This window comes from Oncorhynchus kisutch, linkage group LG17, assembly GCF_002021735.2.
Source record: "Oncorhynchus kisutch isolate 150728-3 linkage group LG17, Okis_V2, whole genome shotgun sequence".
In the NCBI taxonomy this organism is placed as follows: domain Eukaryota; kingdom Metazoa; phylum Chordata; class Actinopteri; order Salmoniformes; family Salmonidae; genus Oncorhynchus; species Oncorhynchus kisutch.
Genome location: NC_034190.2, coordinates 59,807,174 through 59,826,132, shown reverse-complemented (window position 1 = coordinate 59,826,132; position 18,959 = coordinate 59,807,174). Strand labels below are relative to the sequence as shown.

The 18,959-nt window shown below is 41.5% G+C and overlaps 2 protein-coding genes across 3 annotated transcripts; one reads left to right on the top strand and one right to left on the bottom strand.

The window, feature by feature from the left end:
* The first annotated feature begins 291 nt into the window (after window positions 1–291).
* Window positions 292–11,079, top strand: ttll9 (tubulin tyrosine ligase-like family, member 9). 2 transcript variants are annotated; one of them, XM_020506382.2, is made up of 14 exons: window positions 292–625; window positions 989–1,035; window positions 1,542–1,634; window positions 1,858–1,936; window positions 2,702–2,887; window positions 3,261–3,329; window positions 3,528–3,618; window positions 3,743–3,783; window positions 3,980–4,067; window positions 4,634–4,692; window positions 4,831–5,027; window positions 8,409–8,522; window positions 9,936–10,060; window positions 10,250–10,638. In XM_020506382.2, the coding sequence occupies exons 1-14, from the start codon at window positions 611–613 to the stop codon at window positions 10,318–10,320; spliced, it is 1,275 nt and encodes a 424-aa protein (XP_020361971.1). In that variant the 5' UTR covers window positions 292–610; the 3' UTR covers window positions 10,321–10,638. The 2 variants fall into 2 exon arrangements, with proteins under 2 accessions (XP_020361971.1, XP_020361970.1); XM_020506381.2 differs by having other exon boundaries at window positions 342–625; window positions 1,858–1,969; window positions 10,250–11,079.
* On the bottom strand, window positions 10,466–18,386 carry fam217ba (family with sequence similarity 217 member Ba). The gene is made up of 4 exons (XM_020506380.2): window positions 17,913–18,386; window positions 14,707–14,800; window positions 14,524–14,588; window positions 10,466–14,449 (listed from the first exon to the last, which is right to left on the bottom strand). The coding sequence occupies exons 1-4, from the start codon at window positions 18,017–18,019 to the stop codon at window positions 13,057–13,059; spliced, it is 1,659 nt and encodes a 552-aa protein (XP_020361969.1). The 5' UTR covers window positions 18,020–18,386; the 3' UTR covers window positions 10,466–13,056.
* Window positions 18,387–18,959: the final 573 nt, after the last annotated feature.

The following is an 18,959-nucleotide window of genomic DNA, read 5'->3' as shown; positions in this document are numbered from 1 at the left end:
GTGCGTTCACGACAACTGAGAATTTTGGGGAAAACGAGGTAAACTGACGTCAGTAATCTTAAAGTCGTAAAATCGGAGCTCTAGAAAGAGGCCCAAGTTCCCTACTTGGATTCCCGAGGTAGAGGACCGTTGAAAACTAATATTCCCAGTCGGAGCTTGTTTTCTCCTAGTTCCCAATTGTCTTGAACGCACTGAATATGGAGGTTTCCGAGCTTCCAGTTGGTTTGAAGGCTGCATTAGTAGCGCATCCAAAAGACAAGCGCGTCTGTGCGTGACGTCAGTGTGTCTTGTACTGACTTAAAAGGGGGTCTACCAGTGCTGTACGCTTTTTCTCTCTTCCTATGATTTGGGAAATATGTAAATAAATGTTCAAAGATTGTGTGTAATTCATTGGAATTCATGATTATAAATACAGCTTTTTCCATTCATGAGGTTGCCATGACAACATGTGTTGTCAAACCAGGTAGATACGAACTAGCTACTCCTTTCTAGTATCTCTGGTCAAACTAATCGACAGCTAGCTAACGTTAATGCTGCTAGCTAAACATTTAGCTAATTAACCTTTTAGCTGACCCCGGTAAACAGATGTGGCGATTGCTACCACGACAACATGTCAAGGAATAAGGTGGGAAAGCCCTTCAAATGAAAATGTATGCATGCTCTGTGTAGCCAACTTTAGCAACGTTAACGTTACTGTTAGCGCATTTTGACCTGTGGTTCTGATACTGGTGAAGCTTAAGGCTCTGGTTCTTCTAGGCAGCCGATAGTGGGCTCTAGAGCAGATCTAGCGCCGATTATCAGCTGCCTAGGCTGGTCTGGTCACGACTTCATTGTGTCCGACTCAGAGGCAGATATATTTAGCTTTGTCTCTGTTGTGAACTTTAGCGAAGATAATCAACTAACGTTCAATGTCTAGCTAGCTAACTTATTAGCTTGTTTAGGCAATTGTGAATGGCTAGCTGTCTTAAATCATTCATTGTTTTACCAGACTGCTGGATACAAGGGTCCTTATGGTTATCAAAAAAGAAGAGAGGGGTGAGTTGTTCTGCAAATATGGTTGTTATTAACCAGCTAACGTTAGCTACTTAACGTTACTCACTAGCATGATTGGAAACATCTGACAGTACATAGACAATTTTACATTCATTTTGACACCCAGCTAGTTAATTGATGATAGCCATTGTAGGCTAATGCTATTAGCTGTGTGTGTGTGTGTGTGTGTTTTGTTTATTTGCATTTTACTAGATATATTGTGTGTACACACTTTAAGAAGAAAAGGTTTTACATGGAACCAAAAAGAGGGTTCTTCAAAGTGTTCTCCTATGGGGACAGCCGAAGAACCCATTTAGGTTCTAGATTTACTTTTTTTTCTTAGTGTAGACGGACTTACTTACATGACAAGAAATACAATGCATATGATTTGTGATATGTGATCACAGTAATGGCAAATGTGATTTTATCTGGTGTGATGTTGGATGGATGATGTTTGTGACATAGCCTGGCAATGGAAGATACTAACAAACCACTTGTTGACTCCATAGGGATGGAAGAAGTTGTGTACGTTACAAATGTGGCCTAACAAACACCATTCAGGATGTCTTGCGACAAAGACCAGGCTGGATGGAGGTCAAAGAGTGAGTTGTGTAGGCTAGACCTAATGATGTAACCACAATGTGTGTGTGTGCGCGTGCGTGCGTGCATCCACAACATTGAATTGTGATTAGGCTTTGTAGCATATTGTATCCAGAGTGTGTGTGAGCATTTTAAATAGCGTATTGTATCCTGAGTGACTTAGCCTACATTACAAGACGTCAAATGCCCTTTTTTTTTTGTGTGTGTATATATCTGTGAGCGCAGTGATGGAGAATGGGATTTTAACTGGTGTGATGTTGGGTGGCTGAGGGAGAATTTCGACCACTCCTACATGGAAGAACACGTGAGGATATGCCATTTTCGCAATCATTATGAGGTCAGTCAGTACCATTATAGATTAGTCAGTAACACTTCATGTGGGGCCCCCTTATCTATGTATTCATAAAGCCTTTACAACACTAGCCTACAAAAGACATTAGGCTATAACAGCCTTCATATGTATGCTTGTTAGATGACAGGCAAATCTGTTGTCATGTGCAGAAGTTGTGCCTGACTAGCCTCATTAACTAGCCTCATAGAATATTTTGCCGGTGTCCATAAGGTTCATGTTTATCACTGCCTATGGGGGACATCATGTCTGAGCTGTTATGAAGGCTTTTATGATGCACGAGGATCATACAGTAGTGTTACCATGTATTGTAAAAATAGCTGTTAGCATATATGGACAGCAGGTGTGATTTGAACATATTTTCCCATGTGGCGCTCTTATTTATAGTCATGTATTATAAGGGCAATCTGCAGTTCAAACAACAGAGTTCACCCCACACTGTTTTGGTAAACAGCTGAGGAATGGGGCTGGAGAAAGGCAACCACTCTCAAATTCATAGTTAGATAGACTTATGGATGAAGGGACTGACCATCCATCTCTGATATCAAAAATATTATTAGTTTAAGTAAGATCATAAGGCATTTCTTAAAGAGTCAATGTGTATACAGGCTATCATTAATTTAAGAGTCAAAAAATGGATGTACCAATCGCAGATTGCCCCTCATAACGTATCACTTATGTTTGTACTGTATCATAATCTTAATTTGTTTTATCATGCAGCTGACGCGCAAGAACCTAATGGTGAAAAACCTAAAGAGGTACCGCAAAACCCTTGAGAGGGAAGCTGGCCGCATTGAAGCGTCCAAATGTGACTTTTTCCCCCGGACCTTTGAACTACCCAGTGAATACCACCTCTTTGTGGAAGAGTTCAAACGGAGCCCGGGCAGCACCTGGATCATGAAACCGGTGAGAGGACCTGCAGATTAGTTTTTTTGTTTAATATAGGCCCGTCGAACCTTTATTTAATCCCTTCCCATCAGAGATACAAAAACATATATTTTCCAAGGGAGATGTGGCAAACAAGGCAGCTCCAGTTTAAAAAAACACAGAACAATCATACAACCAGAACATACCTGTGCACTAAATCTATAAGTCTACAAATACATTATTTTCAACAGTGAATGTGACAATTCACACAAGCTTAGTTTAGCATTAGGTTGCCATCAGTAATAAGAAGAGTAGACAAAACTATTGCTTTTACATTATGCACTAACATAATACAGTTGTATATTTATACTATAGTTATGAAGTTCAACTCCCTCTATCAATCTTTGTTCAGGTTGCAAGATCTCAGGGGAAGGGCATTTTCCTATTTCAAAAACTGAAAGACATCATGGACTGGAAAAAGGTAACACCATGCGGTAATGTAATAAATAGAAACATGACATGATATGATTGTTGTGCAATGTAGATGTCTTATAGGTTGTTTCCCTTAACTTTTACATGGTTTATGTTCATGTTTGTAAAAAATAAAAATAAATCAAACATTTTTTTAAAAGACAGACAAACAAACACACACTGACACTGTATGTTTGTGTTTGTACAGGATGGGAGTCGCTCAGAGGAGCAGAGAGATGAGACTCAAGTGGAGAGCTACGTTGCACAGCGCTACATAGAAAATCCCTACCTTATCAGTGGTGCATTAAATTTAAGTTTGATAATAGGTCTAAGTTTGGAATAAATTATTACACAATGGATTATTTTGATATTTCTGCATTGCTCTTCTCTAATGTTCTCTTTTTATGACCTTTCCTTAAATAGGGAGAAAATTTGACTTGAGGGTTTATGTATTGGTTACATCAGTAAGTTTCGGTCTTCTCAATCACTAAATGAATCAAAATCAAAGTAATCAAATCTAAAACCATTTTGGTAGATCATTGGATTAAAGCACTTCACTCATATGGGCTTGACACACGTCAACTGATGAAGTAAGCAACACATGCTGTAAAATATGTCAATTTAACACTGTTAACTAGAATTCATTTGTGTGCGTCTTAGTATATCCCACTGAAGGCATGGTTATATCGAGATGGATTTGCCCGATTCTCCAGCACCCGATTCTCTCTCACCAGCATTGATGACCAGTGTATCCTTCTCCTTACCTCATTACAGCCTTGTATGTGAGCTGAGTTATTGTCTAAGAACAGTTATCTGCACACAGTAGTCGACTGTTCTGCAGCCAAATAATAATAATTGTCTTTTCCTTAGAAACAAACTCCCAACGGTCGGCTCTAAACCTGGAATCCTAATAATAAATTGTCTGTAACAATTTGAGTCTTTTGAATTGCCTGGAATTGAAATACATTTGACCCAAATTCTGTTCTACTATTTCTCCATCATCTCTTTCTCCAGTGCCAGTCTGTTTGTGCCATCATGCCAACTCCTTGTCACTCGTTATCCTGTCATATAGTGCATTCCAAAAGTATTCAGACCCCTTGACCTTTTCCACATTTTGTTACGTAACAGCCTTATTCTAAAATAGATTAAATAATTTTTCCCCTCATCAATCTACACACAATACCTCATAATGACAAAGCAAAAACAGTTTTTTAAGAAATTGTTTGACTTGGCAATGACAGCAATGGAGTTGGCAGGAGTACAAGCAGATCTGGGACTAGGCAAATAGAACGTCTCCTTAATGCTTCTTCTAAGATGTCCATCTCACCAATGTGGCAGTGCAAAAAACAGCGCCAGATTATGATCCTGAAAAGGTGTGTAGAATTCCTTCAAAAGTCACAATGTTGTGGGGTAATCTAATCCGAATGTTTAGTAAGACCACTGCTAAACACAATTTAAGAATAAATTACTTTGCTATGAATCTCTCTCTATTCTCCCTTCCGTGTGTGTAGGGCTGTAAGTGGCAGATGCAGCAGCTTCGGCGATACCTGACTGCGAGGCATGGCACAGAGACCATAGAGGCTCTGTTTAAGGACGTTGACAACATATTTGTCCGTAGCCTGCAGAGTGTGCAGAAAGTAATCATCAACGACAAACACTGCTTTGAGCTCTATGGCTATGACATCCTACTGGATCAGGACCTCAAACCGTGAGACACACGCACACCTCCCTCCTCATTATTCCCCACTGACTGACTGCATTTCTAATGCAAAACCTTAGCCAGTCTGAGCCCAGTATGTAACCACTGAATTGCTTTATAAATCTGACGTTTATGTAGGAAGGAACCTCATGAAGCTGGTTGAGGGAATGCAAAGAATGTGCAAAGCTGTCATCAAGGCAAAGGGTGGCTCCATTGAAGAATCTCAAATATAAATATATTTTCATTTGTTCAACACTTTTTTGGTTACTACATGATTCCATATGTGTTATTTCACAGTTTTGATGTCTTCACTATTATTGTACAATGTAGAAAATAGTAAAAATAAAGAACCCCTTGAATGAAAGGGAGAGGGGGATACCTAGTCAGTTGTACAACTAAATGCCTTCAACTGAAATATGTCTTCCGCATTTAACCCAACCCCTCTGAATCAGAGAGGTACGGTGGGCTGCCTTAATCAACATCCATGTATTGAGTAGATGTATCCAAACTTTTGATTGGTACTATATATATGCACAGTATATATACAGTGCATTTGGAAAGTTTTCAGGCCCCTTAACTTTTTCCACATTTTGTTACTTTACAGCCTTATTCTAAAATGGTTTAAAATGTTTGTTTTTCTTATCAATCTACACACAAGACCCCATAATGACAAAACAAAAACATTTGCAGATGTATTAAAAATAAAAACTGATGTAACATTTACATAAGTATTCAGACCCTTTACTCAGTACTTTGGCAGCGATTACAGCCTTGAGTCTTCTTGGGTATGTATGACGCTATAAGCTTGGCACATCTGTATTTTAGTTTTTCCCCATTGTTCTCTGGAGATCCTCAAGCTCTGTCAGGTTGGATGGGGAGCGTCGCAGCATAGTTATTTTCAGGTCTCTCCAGAGATGTTCGATTGGGTTCAAGTCCGGGCTCTGGCTGGGCCACTCAAGGACATTGAGACTTGTTCCAAAGCCACTCCTGCATTGTCTTGGCTGTGTGCTTAGGGTCGATGTCCTGTTGGAAGGTGAACCTTCACCCCAGTCTGAGGTCCTGAGCGCTCTGGAGCAGGTTTTCATCAAGGATCTCTCTGTACTTTGCTCCGTTCATCTTTCCCTCAGTCCTGACAAGTCTCCCAGTCCCTGCCACTGAAAAACATCCTCAGAGCATGATGCTGCTACCACAATGCTTTTCCATAGGTAGCAGGTTTCCTCCAAGACGTGACCCTTGACATTCAGGCCAAAGAGTTCAATCTTTGTATCATCAGATCAGAGAATCCTGTAGGTGCCTTTTGACGAACTTCAAGCGGGCTGTCATGTACCTTTTACTGATGAGTGGCTTTCGTTTGGCCATCCTACCATAAAGGCCTGATTGGTGGAGTGCTGAAGAGATGGTTGTCCTTCTGGAAGATTCTCCCATCTCTACAGAGGAACTCTGGAGCTCTGTCACAGTAACCATTGGGTTCTTGGTTTACCTCTCTGACCAAGTCCCTTCTCCCCCGATTGCTCAGTTTGGCCGGGTGGCCAGCTCTCGGTCGAGTCCTGGTGGTTCCAAACTTTTTCAGTTTAATAATGATGGAGGCCACTGTGTTCTTGGGGACCTTCAATGCTGCAGACATTTTTTGGTACCCTTCCCCAGATCTGTACCTCGATACAATCCTGTCTCGGAGCTCTACAGACAATTCCTTCGACCTCGTGGCTTAGTTTTTGTTCTGACATGCACTTTCAACTGTGGGACCTTAAATAGACAGGTGTGTGCCTTTCCAAATCATGTCCAATGTCCAATCAATAGGTGGACTCTAATCCAGTTGTAGAAACATCTCAAGGATGATCAATGGAAATTGTTTGCATATGAGCTCAATTTCGTGTCTCAAAGGGTCTGACTACCTATGTAAATAAGGTATATCTGTTTTTTAAATTTAATAAATGTGCAACATTTTCTAGAAATCTCTTTTCCCTTTGTCATTATAGAATGTTGTGTGTAGATTGATGAGAGAAAACAAATATTTAATACATTTTAGAATACGACTGTAATGTGGAAAAGAATTATTTCTGAAGGCACTGTAGATGAGCAAACAAATAGATGAGTGATACCCCCTCCACTTATTTGCCCATCCAGAGAATTAACCAAATATACAGATGGAGATTCAGTGAAACGAATCACATTGATTTGTTAAGACTTGTCACAGTCTTTTGGTCGGGAGTAGGCCTAGGCTACTAATTGACATAGAGTGAAGAGCAAAATAATCCACTTGTTAATTTTTCAATTTAACCTTAATTTAACTAGGCAAGTCAGTTAAGAACAAATTCTTATTTACAATGACTGCCTACACCGACCAAACCCGGACGACGCTGGTCCAATTGTGCACGGCCGGTTGTGATACAGCCTGGATTCGAACCAGGGTGTCTGTAGTGACGCCTTAAGCACTGAGATGCAGTGCCTTCGGGAGCCACTTGGGAGCCCCAACATGCTGGCAAAATGTTCTGATCAGTGCTAATAAATCAGTCAACTAGACAAGATGATCATGCGCAGCACTCACCTCAACTTAGCTAACATTTCCACAGCCTAATTGTAGCCTAAACAATATCCAAATGGAGATATTGGTTGATTTATCAAGACCCCACGCTTGTCTCAAAACAGCGCAAAACAGTGCTGAAATAGTTCACCACACGCGGGTAGGCTATTGCTTCAATCAATTGGATGACTTTTAGTTTTAGCAAGTTTTAGCAAGCAACAATTTGATGCCATCAATTGTATTAGCCTACTTTATTCCAATATTTTTGTCGTTCAGGTATATTTAGTCCCACAGTAATTCTTTGGATCCATCCAGTTGTGGTTAAGAAAGCAGTGCATGTGGTGAGCTATGCGAAGAGATGGGTGAGACATGCCTCGCAAAGTTTAGAACTGCCGGGATGATAGTAGTAACGGGCGCTGCCTAGCAACCATCAAGAGTTTAAGAGCGTAGGCAGAACATTACTGCAATCATGACTAGGTCGGTTGGAAGAAATATAAGTATAGGCTTTGTCACCGACAATACCTTTCATATATAAAGAAAAGTTTGGAGGGCACTATGGTGTTGAAGGCTGAGCTGTAGTCAATGAACAGCATTCTGACATAGGTATTTAGGGGCAGTCTGCAGGTACAATGGCGATTGCGTCATCCGTGGATCTGTTGGTGTGTCCACAATGTAAAGTGGTAGCTAGGTCTGTCACAATTCTTGGATCATCTTAATGTTAGATCATTGCCGTCGTCCTTAATCTCTTTTAGGCCAATTCAGAATTATAAGCGGACGCAACTCTTCACTTAATCTTTCATTGATGTCAATGGGAGACTGGTGCGAACATTCAAGTCAGATTGCAATTCCTAATTTGTGTCTCTCCACAGGTGGCTGATAGAGGTGAACGCCTCTCCCTCTCTCACCGCCAGCAGCCAAGAGGACTACGAGATGAAGTGTTGTCTGCTGGAGGACACCTTACACATTGTGGATATGGAGGGCAGGTAGGGAATGGGGAAAGGATACTCAACCCAGGGCCAATATGCCTACTGGTTTCCTTCTTTGCTTTTGATTTAGCCACTGATTTAGACCTCGGAAATCAAGATTCTCAGGCCAATTGGTGACATTATTTGGGTTTTAAAGTAACTCTCCAGGGAAAATATAGTTTTTAAAAGCTAATTCTGTGAACTCATAGCCAAATAATGTTGTTGACTCACAAGTCCTTTATTTGTATTTGTGGCCAAAGCATAAATTAGAGAATAACCACTGTAATACCCCTCCTCAAACCTGTATCTGAAACAGACTGTTTCAAAAAGTTGACCTCTCACACTTTGGCCGATATGTCTCATTGGCTGAACTGGCAAATCAACTGTTCAGACAGGGGTTCACAGAAGGGGGGGAGAGAGAGAATCTATTTCACTCATTTTGTATAGGTCATATTTCCTAGAAGATCTGGACAGCTAAAATACTGGACAGCTACTGAAAAATCCACAGACAAAATGGCCCCCTAGTGATAGAGCTGAATATCTCTGGATTAGGGTAGACGTCATTTGGGAAACCAGTAGGCATGAATTTGAGTTTTCCCTTTTAAAAGGGAAACCACACTTTAGGTTCAACTCAGAATGTTTACTCTGTATTAATATAAACCACGTTACACTTGACATTGACCTAGCCTCAAAATATACAGTATCAACATTCTGAGTAACCCGCAGTGTGGTTGCCTTTAGTGATGGAATTGGATCCAAATATTGGCGTGCTCCTTTCCTATCTTCGTTACTTTCCACTGATGAGAAGACTTGATTGGTAGTCTCCCTGTGCAGATGGATTACCTCCCGCATGAACAATGTTCTAACATACATGTCTGCACCGATACAAACGTCCAGTTGGTATAGTCGGAAATGGACAGGAAAGCAGGAAATCCAGCTTTCTTACTTCACCACCTTTTCCAATTGTACACTGGTATAAATATCCCCACCGGACAGCTAGCTAGATGGAGCTGGCAGAGAATATTTTCAATGTGTATTTTCCAAGTTAGTAGTTTGCATGAGCCATGACAGCGAACATTAGTGTTACAAGCGTTCCACCACTGACTGGCTGTGGCTATAATTAGCCTAGCTATCTGCATTCACGTTGGGTCCACCTCTTTCATGTTTCCGGGGTGATAGTATATCAAGGGCTCAATTCCCGCCTGCATTTTAAGCTGAGCCTACCCAATGTATGATTTGTTGGGAGAGTTGTCTGTCTGAAGAGCACCCTCCCTGAAAGATTTTATTTCTCCCCTTTCGAAGTTGCCAAGAAAATCCCCTATTGTTCCCAGACCTAAGGTAACAGCACTTCCCGAGACTACTTAATAGGGGAAAGTGATTTGGTGTTATTTTTCCTATCATCTATATTCTCTCATTGGTTGTTCTCCTTAGATTGACTGGCAGAGAGAAGAGGGTTGGTGGCTATGACCTTATGTGGAACGATGGACCCGTCTACAGGGAAGATGTCAACCTAGAGACACTGGGCAGTGCCTGTTTCACTGCAAACACACACCTCGGTAAGTCTGGCTTAAACTGTTACTCTCAGTCACCACACTTGGGTTCAAGTTCATCTCATGTCAGTCAAACAAAAAAGCCTCATAGAAAATGATTGTCTCTTAAAAATGAATTTTTACACTTCAATACATCTCACCTTAGAGAGAGCATAATATCAGGTTGTGTTTTGACAACTGTTTTCTCCACAACAGGCTGTGTAAACGACAGAAAGAAGCAACTCCGTCAGCTTCTAAAACCATTTCCAGGCAAGAAGAGGATATGACACACTACCCAAAAAGATTTTCCAATTGAAATCAACAAGCCTACATATCACCACAGTTTCCATCAATATTTCATAAATATGTATTTTCTTACAACCTCACTCATAGATGGTGAGGTCACACTCACACAATGACATCACTCGATGATTCAGTGCAAAGCATATTTATTTCTATGCCTTACAAACAACTGCATTCAACATTGAGAAAATATGCACCACTTTCTGTGTGCGTGTGAATGTTTATGACAACTCTACTCCCTGATCTATGGCTTAGATACTTTACATTAATATTGAATAAATAAAGTGCAATTTAACACAGTACGACTATTACATGTATGTAGCGTTTCAATGAATAAATCCCACATAAAGTACAATACATTGATAGACGTTCTAATGTAAACAAATGGAATAACTGTTAAATTATGCAAAACAATATACCTTCAGCTTTTTTGCTTAACATTTTTCCTACCCAAAACTGTAAACATAAATGTCAATGACAAATGCGAATCAAAATGTGATTAACACAATATCTATCATAAATAGAACTATGGTGTACAAAATTTGGAAAAATATGCATTTACATTCGTAGCAAACATTAGACTGTCTCTCTGGAACAAAAAAAAGAGCTTAGCCCTATGCAAATTATACTTGTAATAGACAATGTCAATTAAAGTCTATTCAAACAAGAGAAAGCCCTTACACAAGTATACCTTGAATAGAGTATATCATTCATATTGAACCAATAAACCATCATTCCAACTATCTCAAAGTGTGTCTCTCCCCGTATTCAACCATAAACTCTTAGACACAGAAACAAATGAGGCACCAAAGAAAGATACACGATGGTCAAGCAACAAAGGAAAAACATACAGTGAGAGAATAAAGGAATAAATACATTCCAACACCAGAAACAGCTCCACTAGACTGGTGATGATGGCTATTTTGAGTGAACCTCAGGCTCTGTGGATCAGCCTACTTGCTGACTAAATAATTAATGGTTGACTAATAATAGGCCTATATGTTGTCTACTTTTCAACATCAATAACCTGTACTGACAAAACTGGCTGTACAGTGCAAAGTGCCTTGAGCCCAAAGTCTTCAGTTTGCCTAAAAGCCTGAATTGATTACAGTCTGAAATAAACATGTCTGGAAAAAAATCTTGCTCCACACATTAGATCATAATATCAGATATCATGGTCCAAGCTCCATGTAAAGGCTTGCATGTATTGGCCAAACCAAAATTGTTACAGTGCAAGATTGTTACAGTACAACATGTTGGCAATGTTTTTATTCTTTGACCTATTAAAGTATCACTTAAAATCAAGTCTACATGAAATAGATGATTATATATTTTTTATTTGACCTTTTGAAAGTTGCAAACAGCTAGCGTAGTGATTTAAACAGCAGTAAAACAGTTACAGGGCCTTCAGAAAGTATTCACACCCCTTGACATTTTCACATTTTGTTGTGTTAGAGCCTGAATTTCAAATGGATTAAATTAAGATTTTGTATCACTGGCAGAGCCTGTTTCACTGTGGAATTATGTTTTTAGAACATTTTTACAAATTAATTACGGATGAAAAGCTTGAGTTAATAAGTATTCAACCCTTTTGTTATGGCAAGCCTAAATAAGTTCAGGAATCTCAAACAAAGATTAAACCACAAAGACCAGGGATGTTTTCCAATGCCTTGCTAAGGGCACTTATTGGTAGATACAAATAAAATAAAAAACAGACATTGAATATCCTTTTGAGCATGGTGAAGTTATTAATTACAATTTGGATGGTGTATCAATACAGTGTAGTCACAATGTAGTCACTTCAAAGATACAGGCGTCCTTCCTAACTCAGTTTGTGGCACATCCAACACATCATTGAATACCACTCTATATTTTCAAGCATGATGGTGGTGGTTTCATCATGTTATGGGTATGCTTGTCATCGACAAGGACGATGGAGTTCTTTTTAGGATAAAAATAAACAGAATATAGATAAGCACAGGCAAAATCCAAAAGGAAAATCTGGTTCAGTCTGCTTTCCAACAGACACCGGGAGACAAATTCACCTTTCAGCATGACAATAACCTAAAAGTTGCTTACCAAGACGACATTGTGGCCTAGTTACAGTTTTTACTTATAATCGGCTTGAAAATCTAGGGCAAGACTTGAAAATGGCTGTCTAGCACTGATCAACAACCAACTTCACAGAGATTTAAAAAAATAAAAATAATAATAATAATAATGTGCAAATATTTTACAGTCCAGATGTGCAAAGCTCTTAGAGACTTACCCAGAAAGACTCAAAGCTGTAAATTGCTGCCAAAGGTGATTCTAACATGTATTTTTATTTATTTAACTAGGCAAGTCAGTTAAGAACAAATTCTTATTTACAATGATGGGGGACTGCAGTGACGCCCCTTGCACTGAGATGCAGTGCCTTAGACCGCTGCGCCACTTGGGAGCCCCATTGACTCAAGAGTGTGAATACTTACATAAATGAGATGTTTCTGTATTTAACTTTCAATACATTTGCAAACATTTCGAAAAACATGTTTCCACTTTGTCATTATGGGGCATTTTATGTAGATGGGTGAGAGAAAAAATATATTTAATCCATTTTGAATTCAGGCTGTAACATGACAAAAAGTAAAAGGATATGAATACTTTCTGACGGCACTGTATATTATATAGAACTTTATCAAGCATAACTTTAAGCTCCTGTACTGAGCCAGGAAATGTGGTTACTTTGCAATAAAGTGAACATTCTTTGCTTTTCCATTCGCTTTGGCAGACAACGGTGCCTTGAAGAGAGAGAGTGGCTCTTTTACTGTTCTTTTAACCCCACTTTTAGATGCCTGACTTCCTGTTTCTGTCCTCTGACTGTCTTTCTCGACCCTCTTGATGGTGTTAGCCTCTCGTTTACTTCCAGAGTGTGTGTGTTTCTCCACTCCCGCCTTAGCCGTACTGGACTCCTTCTTCACCTCGGCTTCTGAATTTGCTCTGGCGCGGCCTTTCTTCACACTGGCCTGACCTTTACCGTTAGTGCCTGGCTCCTGGGCGGGTTTACGGATGTTGCCAACCGCCTGCATGTGTCTGACGTGGCTTCTTCCTGCCGAGGGGCTACCTGGAGTCTGTCCTCCTCCACTGCAGCCTGTAGCCCTACGCTCAGAGGAAGTGACCCGGCTCTCACTGCTGCTCCTCTTCGGGGGAACCCCGGGCCTGGCTCGGCGCTCCAGAAGGGGACTGAGGCGCGAGTGGCGCTGGTAGGCATAGGAGGAGCAGCTCCCGTTGCACAGAGGGTAGCGGATGTGACAATGGGGGCAGACTGGGAGGCAGGAGAGCTGCTGTGCTGCCAGCGAGGGGGGGTTGTGAGGGGCAAGTGGGAAGGCGCGCTGACACTGCCGCAGGCCTTTGGGGGAGCTGAGGCGGCTGGGTGGTGCCGTGTGGGGCCGAGGTGCGTTCGTGGTGGTGGCAGAGGGGAAGCCCAGGGCCCTAGGACGGCCCCCCGCAGGTCGGCAGGCCTCCGCCTGCACAGTCTGGATCTGGAGCCACTCCAACTGCAGCAGCCTCTCCAGGTACTTCTCCAGGGGCCCCACAGGTTTGGGGCGAGGGGCGCCTCGGCCCTCCGTGTGGAGGAACACAGCCAGCTGGCGTAGGCTCCAGGTATTGAAGGGAGGAGGCAGGAAGTCAGGGTAGTTGTAGCTGACGCTGTCATTGTCGCTCGTGGCCCCGTGTGGTCCTGGGAAGGCTGGGGGGAAATCGCTGGAGTTGATCACTTCAGCGCGGAGGTTGAGATGGGGTGGGGTGCAGGGGGTACAGGGGGAGGGGAGTACAGGCAGTCTCTCTGAGTCTGACAGGTCACTGGCGCTGTCCGAGTCGACTTCCTTCTGCTCAAACTGCCTGAGGGACTCCAGGGTGGGGACTTGAGTGTGTGTGTGAAGCCGCATTGGCCCCTGGCGCAGCCCAGGTATAGGGGAGAGGGGCAGAGAGAGAGCTTTCCGACTTCGGCCCAGTACCCCATGGTTCTGATCTAACTCACCGCAACATGGGGACGTTCGCTGAACCTCTCGCTTCTCTTGCCTCTGTGTTGAGGAGTGTGTGTGTGGTTTAGACTTCAAGCCTCCTTCTTGAGGGCTGTGGAGAGTTAGTGTTATTAAGGATTTGACTGGACTGAGTCATTTTAAGAATGGGTTCCCCTATAAACTTACCTTGCCAGTTTGCTAGTGTTTCGAGTAGTGCCAGATTTGACTCTGCTTCCCTTTGAATGAATGCCCTGAGGAGAAAATGTACCATATAAGTTATTTGCCAAACACTAGTCTGGTTATTAATGGTAATTGTGCACATGACAAGACCTCATGATCTGCAAGATGATTTCATCACCAGTCACTCACCCTCTGGATTGTCGACACAGTGTCCTTATCCTGACCTGGAAGGGCATTCTTGAGCTGAGCTCCTGCCTTCTTCACCTTGTTAGCTTTCTTTGAACTGTTGAAACAAGAGAGTGGAGTGAGGAGACAGGAGAGAGCTTGTAATTATCTCTTTGCACTATATGCAATTTGGAGTGTTCCTGCAAGTGGGCATTCCTGAATTTGCAGAAACCCCTCTTTATACTTCTATTGGTCACTTTTTAAGCTACGACTCCGGGATACAGGCAGGAGGCGGTGGCGCGCCAGTACAGTAGGTGGCAGTAATGCACCATAACGTTGCATGCCAACCGCCAATAAACCCCACAGAAGAAGAAGTGCCTGTCGGCCATTGCTATCCTGCAGTTATGTTAACAATTGCTAGGGCAGGTGTTCGACAAATGTTAGCGAAGGACACTGGATGCTAGGTAGCTAACTAGGACACAAGCGGTACATAGGAAGCAGGATGCGGGATATGTAGGTAGCTAGGACACTGTTTTCCACAGGTCTATTAACCACGGTGAGGGCAGGTGTTCAGCAGGCGTTAGAGAAGGAGTTAATCCATTTGAATTCAATCACTTTTTGACCCCCCCCCCTTTTGATTTGAACAAAACCTTCCATACATATTTGTCCATTGTAGAAGTGCTCAGAAAGTGACTTTTTTGGCCTGAATGCTAAAACATTCAAGACATGTAGTAAAATAGAATCAAATTGAAATTTTGACTTTCAAATAGTATGACAAAGATAGTTATAGGTCCACACATAGAATAATTTTGATTTGAATGGGAATATCTTGTTTTAAATTATACTCAATCCTCCATAAGAAACTATTGAAATCATAAAAATATAGATAATAGAAAATACATGACCGCTGGATCCTTGTGGTAGTAGTTAGAAGTTACAATTTCAATTCAATTTAAATGGTGTACCAGCTAAATTGCAGTGGTCTGAAAGGAACAGGTCCATTATATGAATTATAATTCTATGATTTAAATGACACCCACCCTGTATTCAAGAGCATGTTGTGTCTCAACCGATTGGGGACACAACAGAAAAATCTAAGAGGAAGACTCTAAGCTACAACATATGCGGTTCTGAAAAACTTGGCATTTACGAGTTTTTAGATAATTGATGTTAAAAGGTTAAGGTCCTTTGATGTGGATTCAGTGTATACAAACAGTGTAATTCCTTGCTCTGCTGAATTGCTGATTACTGCCACGGTGTACTTCCTGTGTTTTTATACAATGTATTTTACGTACCAGTGCATAATCTGTCTTTTTATGCCTCGATCACACCAACAGTGTTTGCATTTTGGTACACCAGAAGTGCCTTTATTTCCAATGGAACGATGTGTTTGCCTTGCAGCGTTACGTTGCAGTGCGTTCTGTGTGGTGAATGCGTCAAACAGTGTGCGTAGCTGGCTTGACAGAAATGGTAGCAGAAGGTGAATGTTTAACTTTTGTTGCACACATCCACATTATGCTGCATACTATTTTGCGCAACCACAGTATCTGTGTGATCAAGGCGTTCCGCACTCAACTCTGACGCTTCGATTTCGCAAAATAGTACGCAGCATCATCTGGATATGTATGCAACAAAAGTTCAACATTCACCTTCTGCTACCATTTCTGTCAAGCCGTCTACACATACAGTTTGACGCATACGTTCGATAAATCCAACATATGCACGACACCGAACGCACTGCAACTGCCTCTGCAATGCTGCAAACGCAACGTTTCATTGGAAATGAATGTAATTATGGTGTACCAAAATGCAATGATGTTGTCGGTGTGTTCAACGCGTTAATGCTTTGCAGTTGTGCATCCTGATGTACTATGCTGACTGCTCCCTTATGTACTCTTTTGTACATACATTATGTTTAAAGTTCAATAAAGTGTATTGCAACGTGCTGGCCACCTACTCCTCTATCTTTCACATTTAAAGGTACATTTAAAACCATTTTTATGGAACTTATTTATGAAATTATAACATTTTGATCATCCTGTTTGTAAGCTCTTAAATGATATCAACCATTTACTGTATATTTTCCAGTGATGAAGACATGGATGTCTCTTGGTATGGTGGGGTATGGAAAATGGGTCAACTTCGAGCACCTCTATCTCCTGAATGATTTGGCACTGAGGTCCAAAAAGTAACTTACTGACCATTTCTTCCATGGGCAAACATGTATATACAAAGTTTTGTTTAAATCAAAAGTGAAGCTGTCAAAAAGTGATTGAATTCATATGGATTTACCCGAAGGACAAGTGGTGCTAGCTAGGACACAGGTACACAGCAGGTAGGATAGGTAGCTAGCTAGAACACCAGTAGACAGTGTCCTTTGCCCTGGAAAAACTCAAATAATACTTTTATTTCCCATTTGACCCAGATTTTAATAACGTAGATAATCAGGGGAAATCCAGAATATCAAAAGTGTCACACAAGCATGACGATATCTTGCTCTTTGGGAGGGGGCATGCCTGCAGATGCAGGAATGCCCACAAGCAGAAACAATTGCAGGCCGCAATCACACACTATTGGGAAATTGTGGGGAATGCTTGAATTAATTATCAACCCAAGAAGTGCTAGCCAGCTCTTTTACTCCTGAGGTGCTGACCTGTTGCACCCTCTATCCACCCCCCCCCCCCCCCCCCCCCCTATTTATATTTATATGGGCACAAGCACTGTTCATGACACAAACTGTTCACACCCCTCTTGTTGGCATAGAGAACTTTGCAGGTTTAAAGCTTATGTCCTGCAATTCTACACATTTTGTCATGAAGTGCAGATAAAAAAAATACTTTTAAAACCAATTTTCTTGCAATTCTATACATTTTACCACGCCTAATGTAAATTCATATGAAATTTGAGTGGCTCGAACATTACTACAGTTCTGGAAACAACTGCTCTATATAACCACTGTGATTATTATTTGACCCTGCTGGTCATCTATGGACGTTTGAATATCTTGAACGATCTGGCCTTAATGGCCATGTACCCTTATAATATTAACCCGTACAGCCAGAAGAGGAATTGCCACCTCTCAGAGCCTGGTTCCTCTCTAGGTTTCTTCCTAGCCAGTGCTTCTACATCTGCATTGCTTGCTCTTTGGGGTTGTAGGATGGGTTTCTGTATAAACACTTTGTGACAACTACTGATGTAAAAAGGGCTTTATAATACATTTGATTGATTACCTCGTAATCGGTTCGTTATTTTCAGAATTCTTCGTACGTATCTTCTCTTTGGAAACAACGCGTTTCAATGCCGTGGAGGCAGTGCGTTCCTGCATAATGGGGCCCATGATCCTGGAGCTCAAGGACAGCTGCTTTCAGTCCAATGCAACGGAATAACGTCCTACTGTAGCTATAGATGCCAACCTAAATCCCATATGAGGTACTCCATGTTGAGGGTAAAATCGTCCATATTATCGAAAGTGATGCAGTGCATAATGCGCATATCAGGAGTCTATTCCCGTGCGAAAACAAATACTGTAATAATATTCCAGTTTTCTCAAGGGTTTACTGCCGTGTCGTGTACGGCAGCTAACGTGAGCCCCGATCAATAAAACAACTGTATCCTAAATTCGTTTCCGCTATCACTGTGTCGAATAGGCTTGTTTACTTGCTGCGGTCCCTGTCTGGCACAGTTCCGTAGCCCACTTCTGGGATGCGTTCAGTTCGTTAAACGATTTGCTACGTTGCATGACGTACACGTTTTCCTAAAACGGTGCGCACCGTTCTTCAACATTATTTGAAGTGTGTTTGCTCCCGTTTGACAGGTGTGATCAATATGTGTCTGCCCATTTCAAATCGCAAAATTCGTGCAGCACACAATCGTCCCCTATGCCACCATAGCCTATTCACAACATTCAACTGGTCGTTCAGAACAGGACCGTTTCTAACACAACGCTTAATTCTGCTGAATGCGGCCCTGTTGTGTTAGCAGAGAAGAGCATTATGGGAATTGATGTCATTACAACTGACGCTTTAAGGACACACATGCTGTATTGTTTTCTCTATTTAATCCATAACCATACAGACGTTTAAATATGTTTCAGGTTCAGTAGGTACATTTATGTTAACTTAAATTCACACTAAAACGGTGACAAATATTACTATCATGTGCTCAAGCACTGCATTTCCCATAAGACAACCTGATAAAATCAGGTATGTCGTTGGCATGGCAAAATTGAAGTATGTGGCGCATCTTCGATGATCTACACATTGTGAGTTTCGCATCCG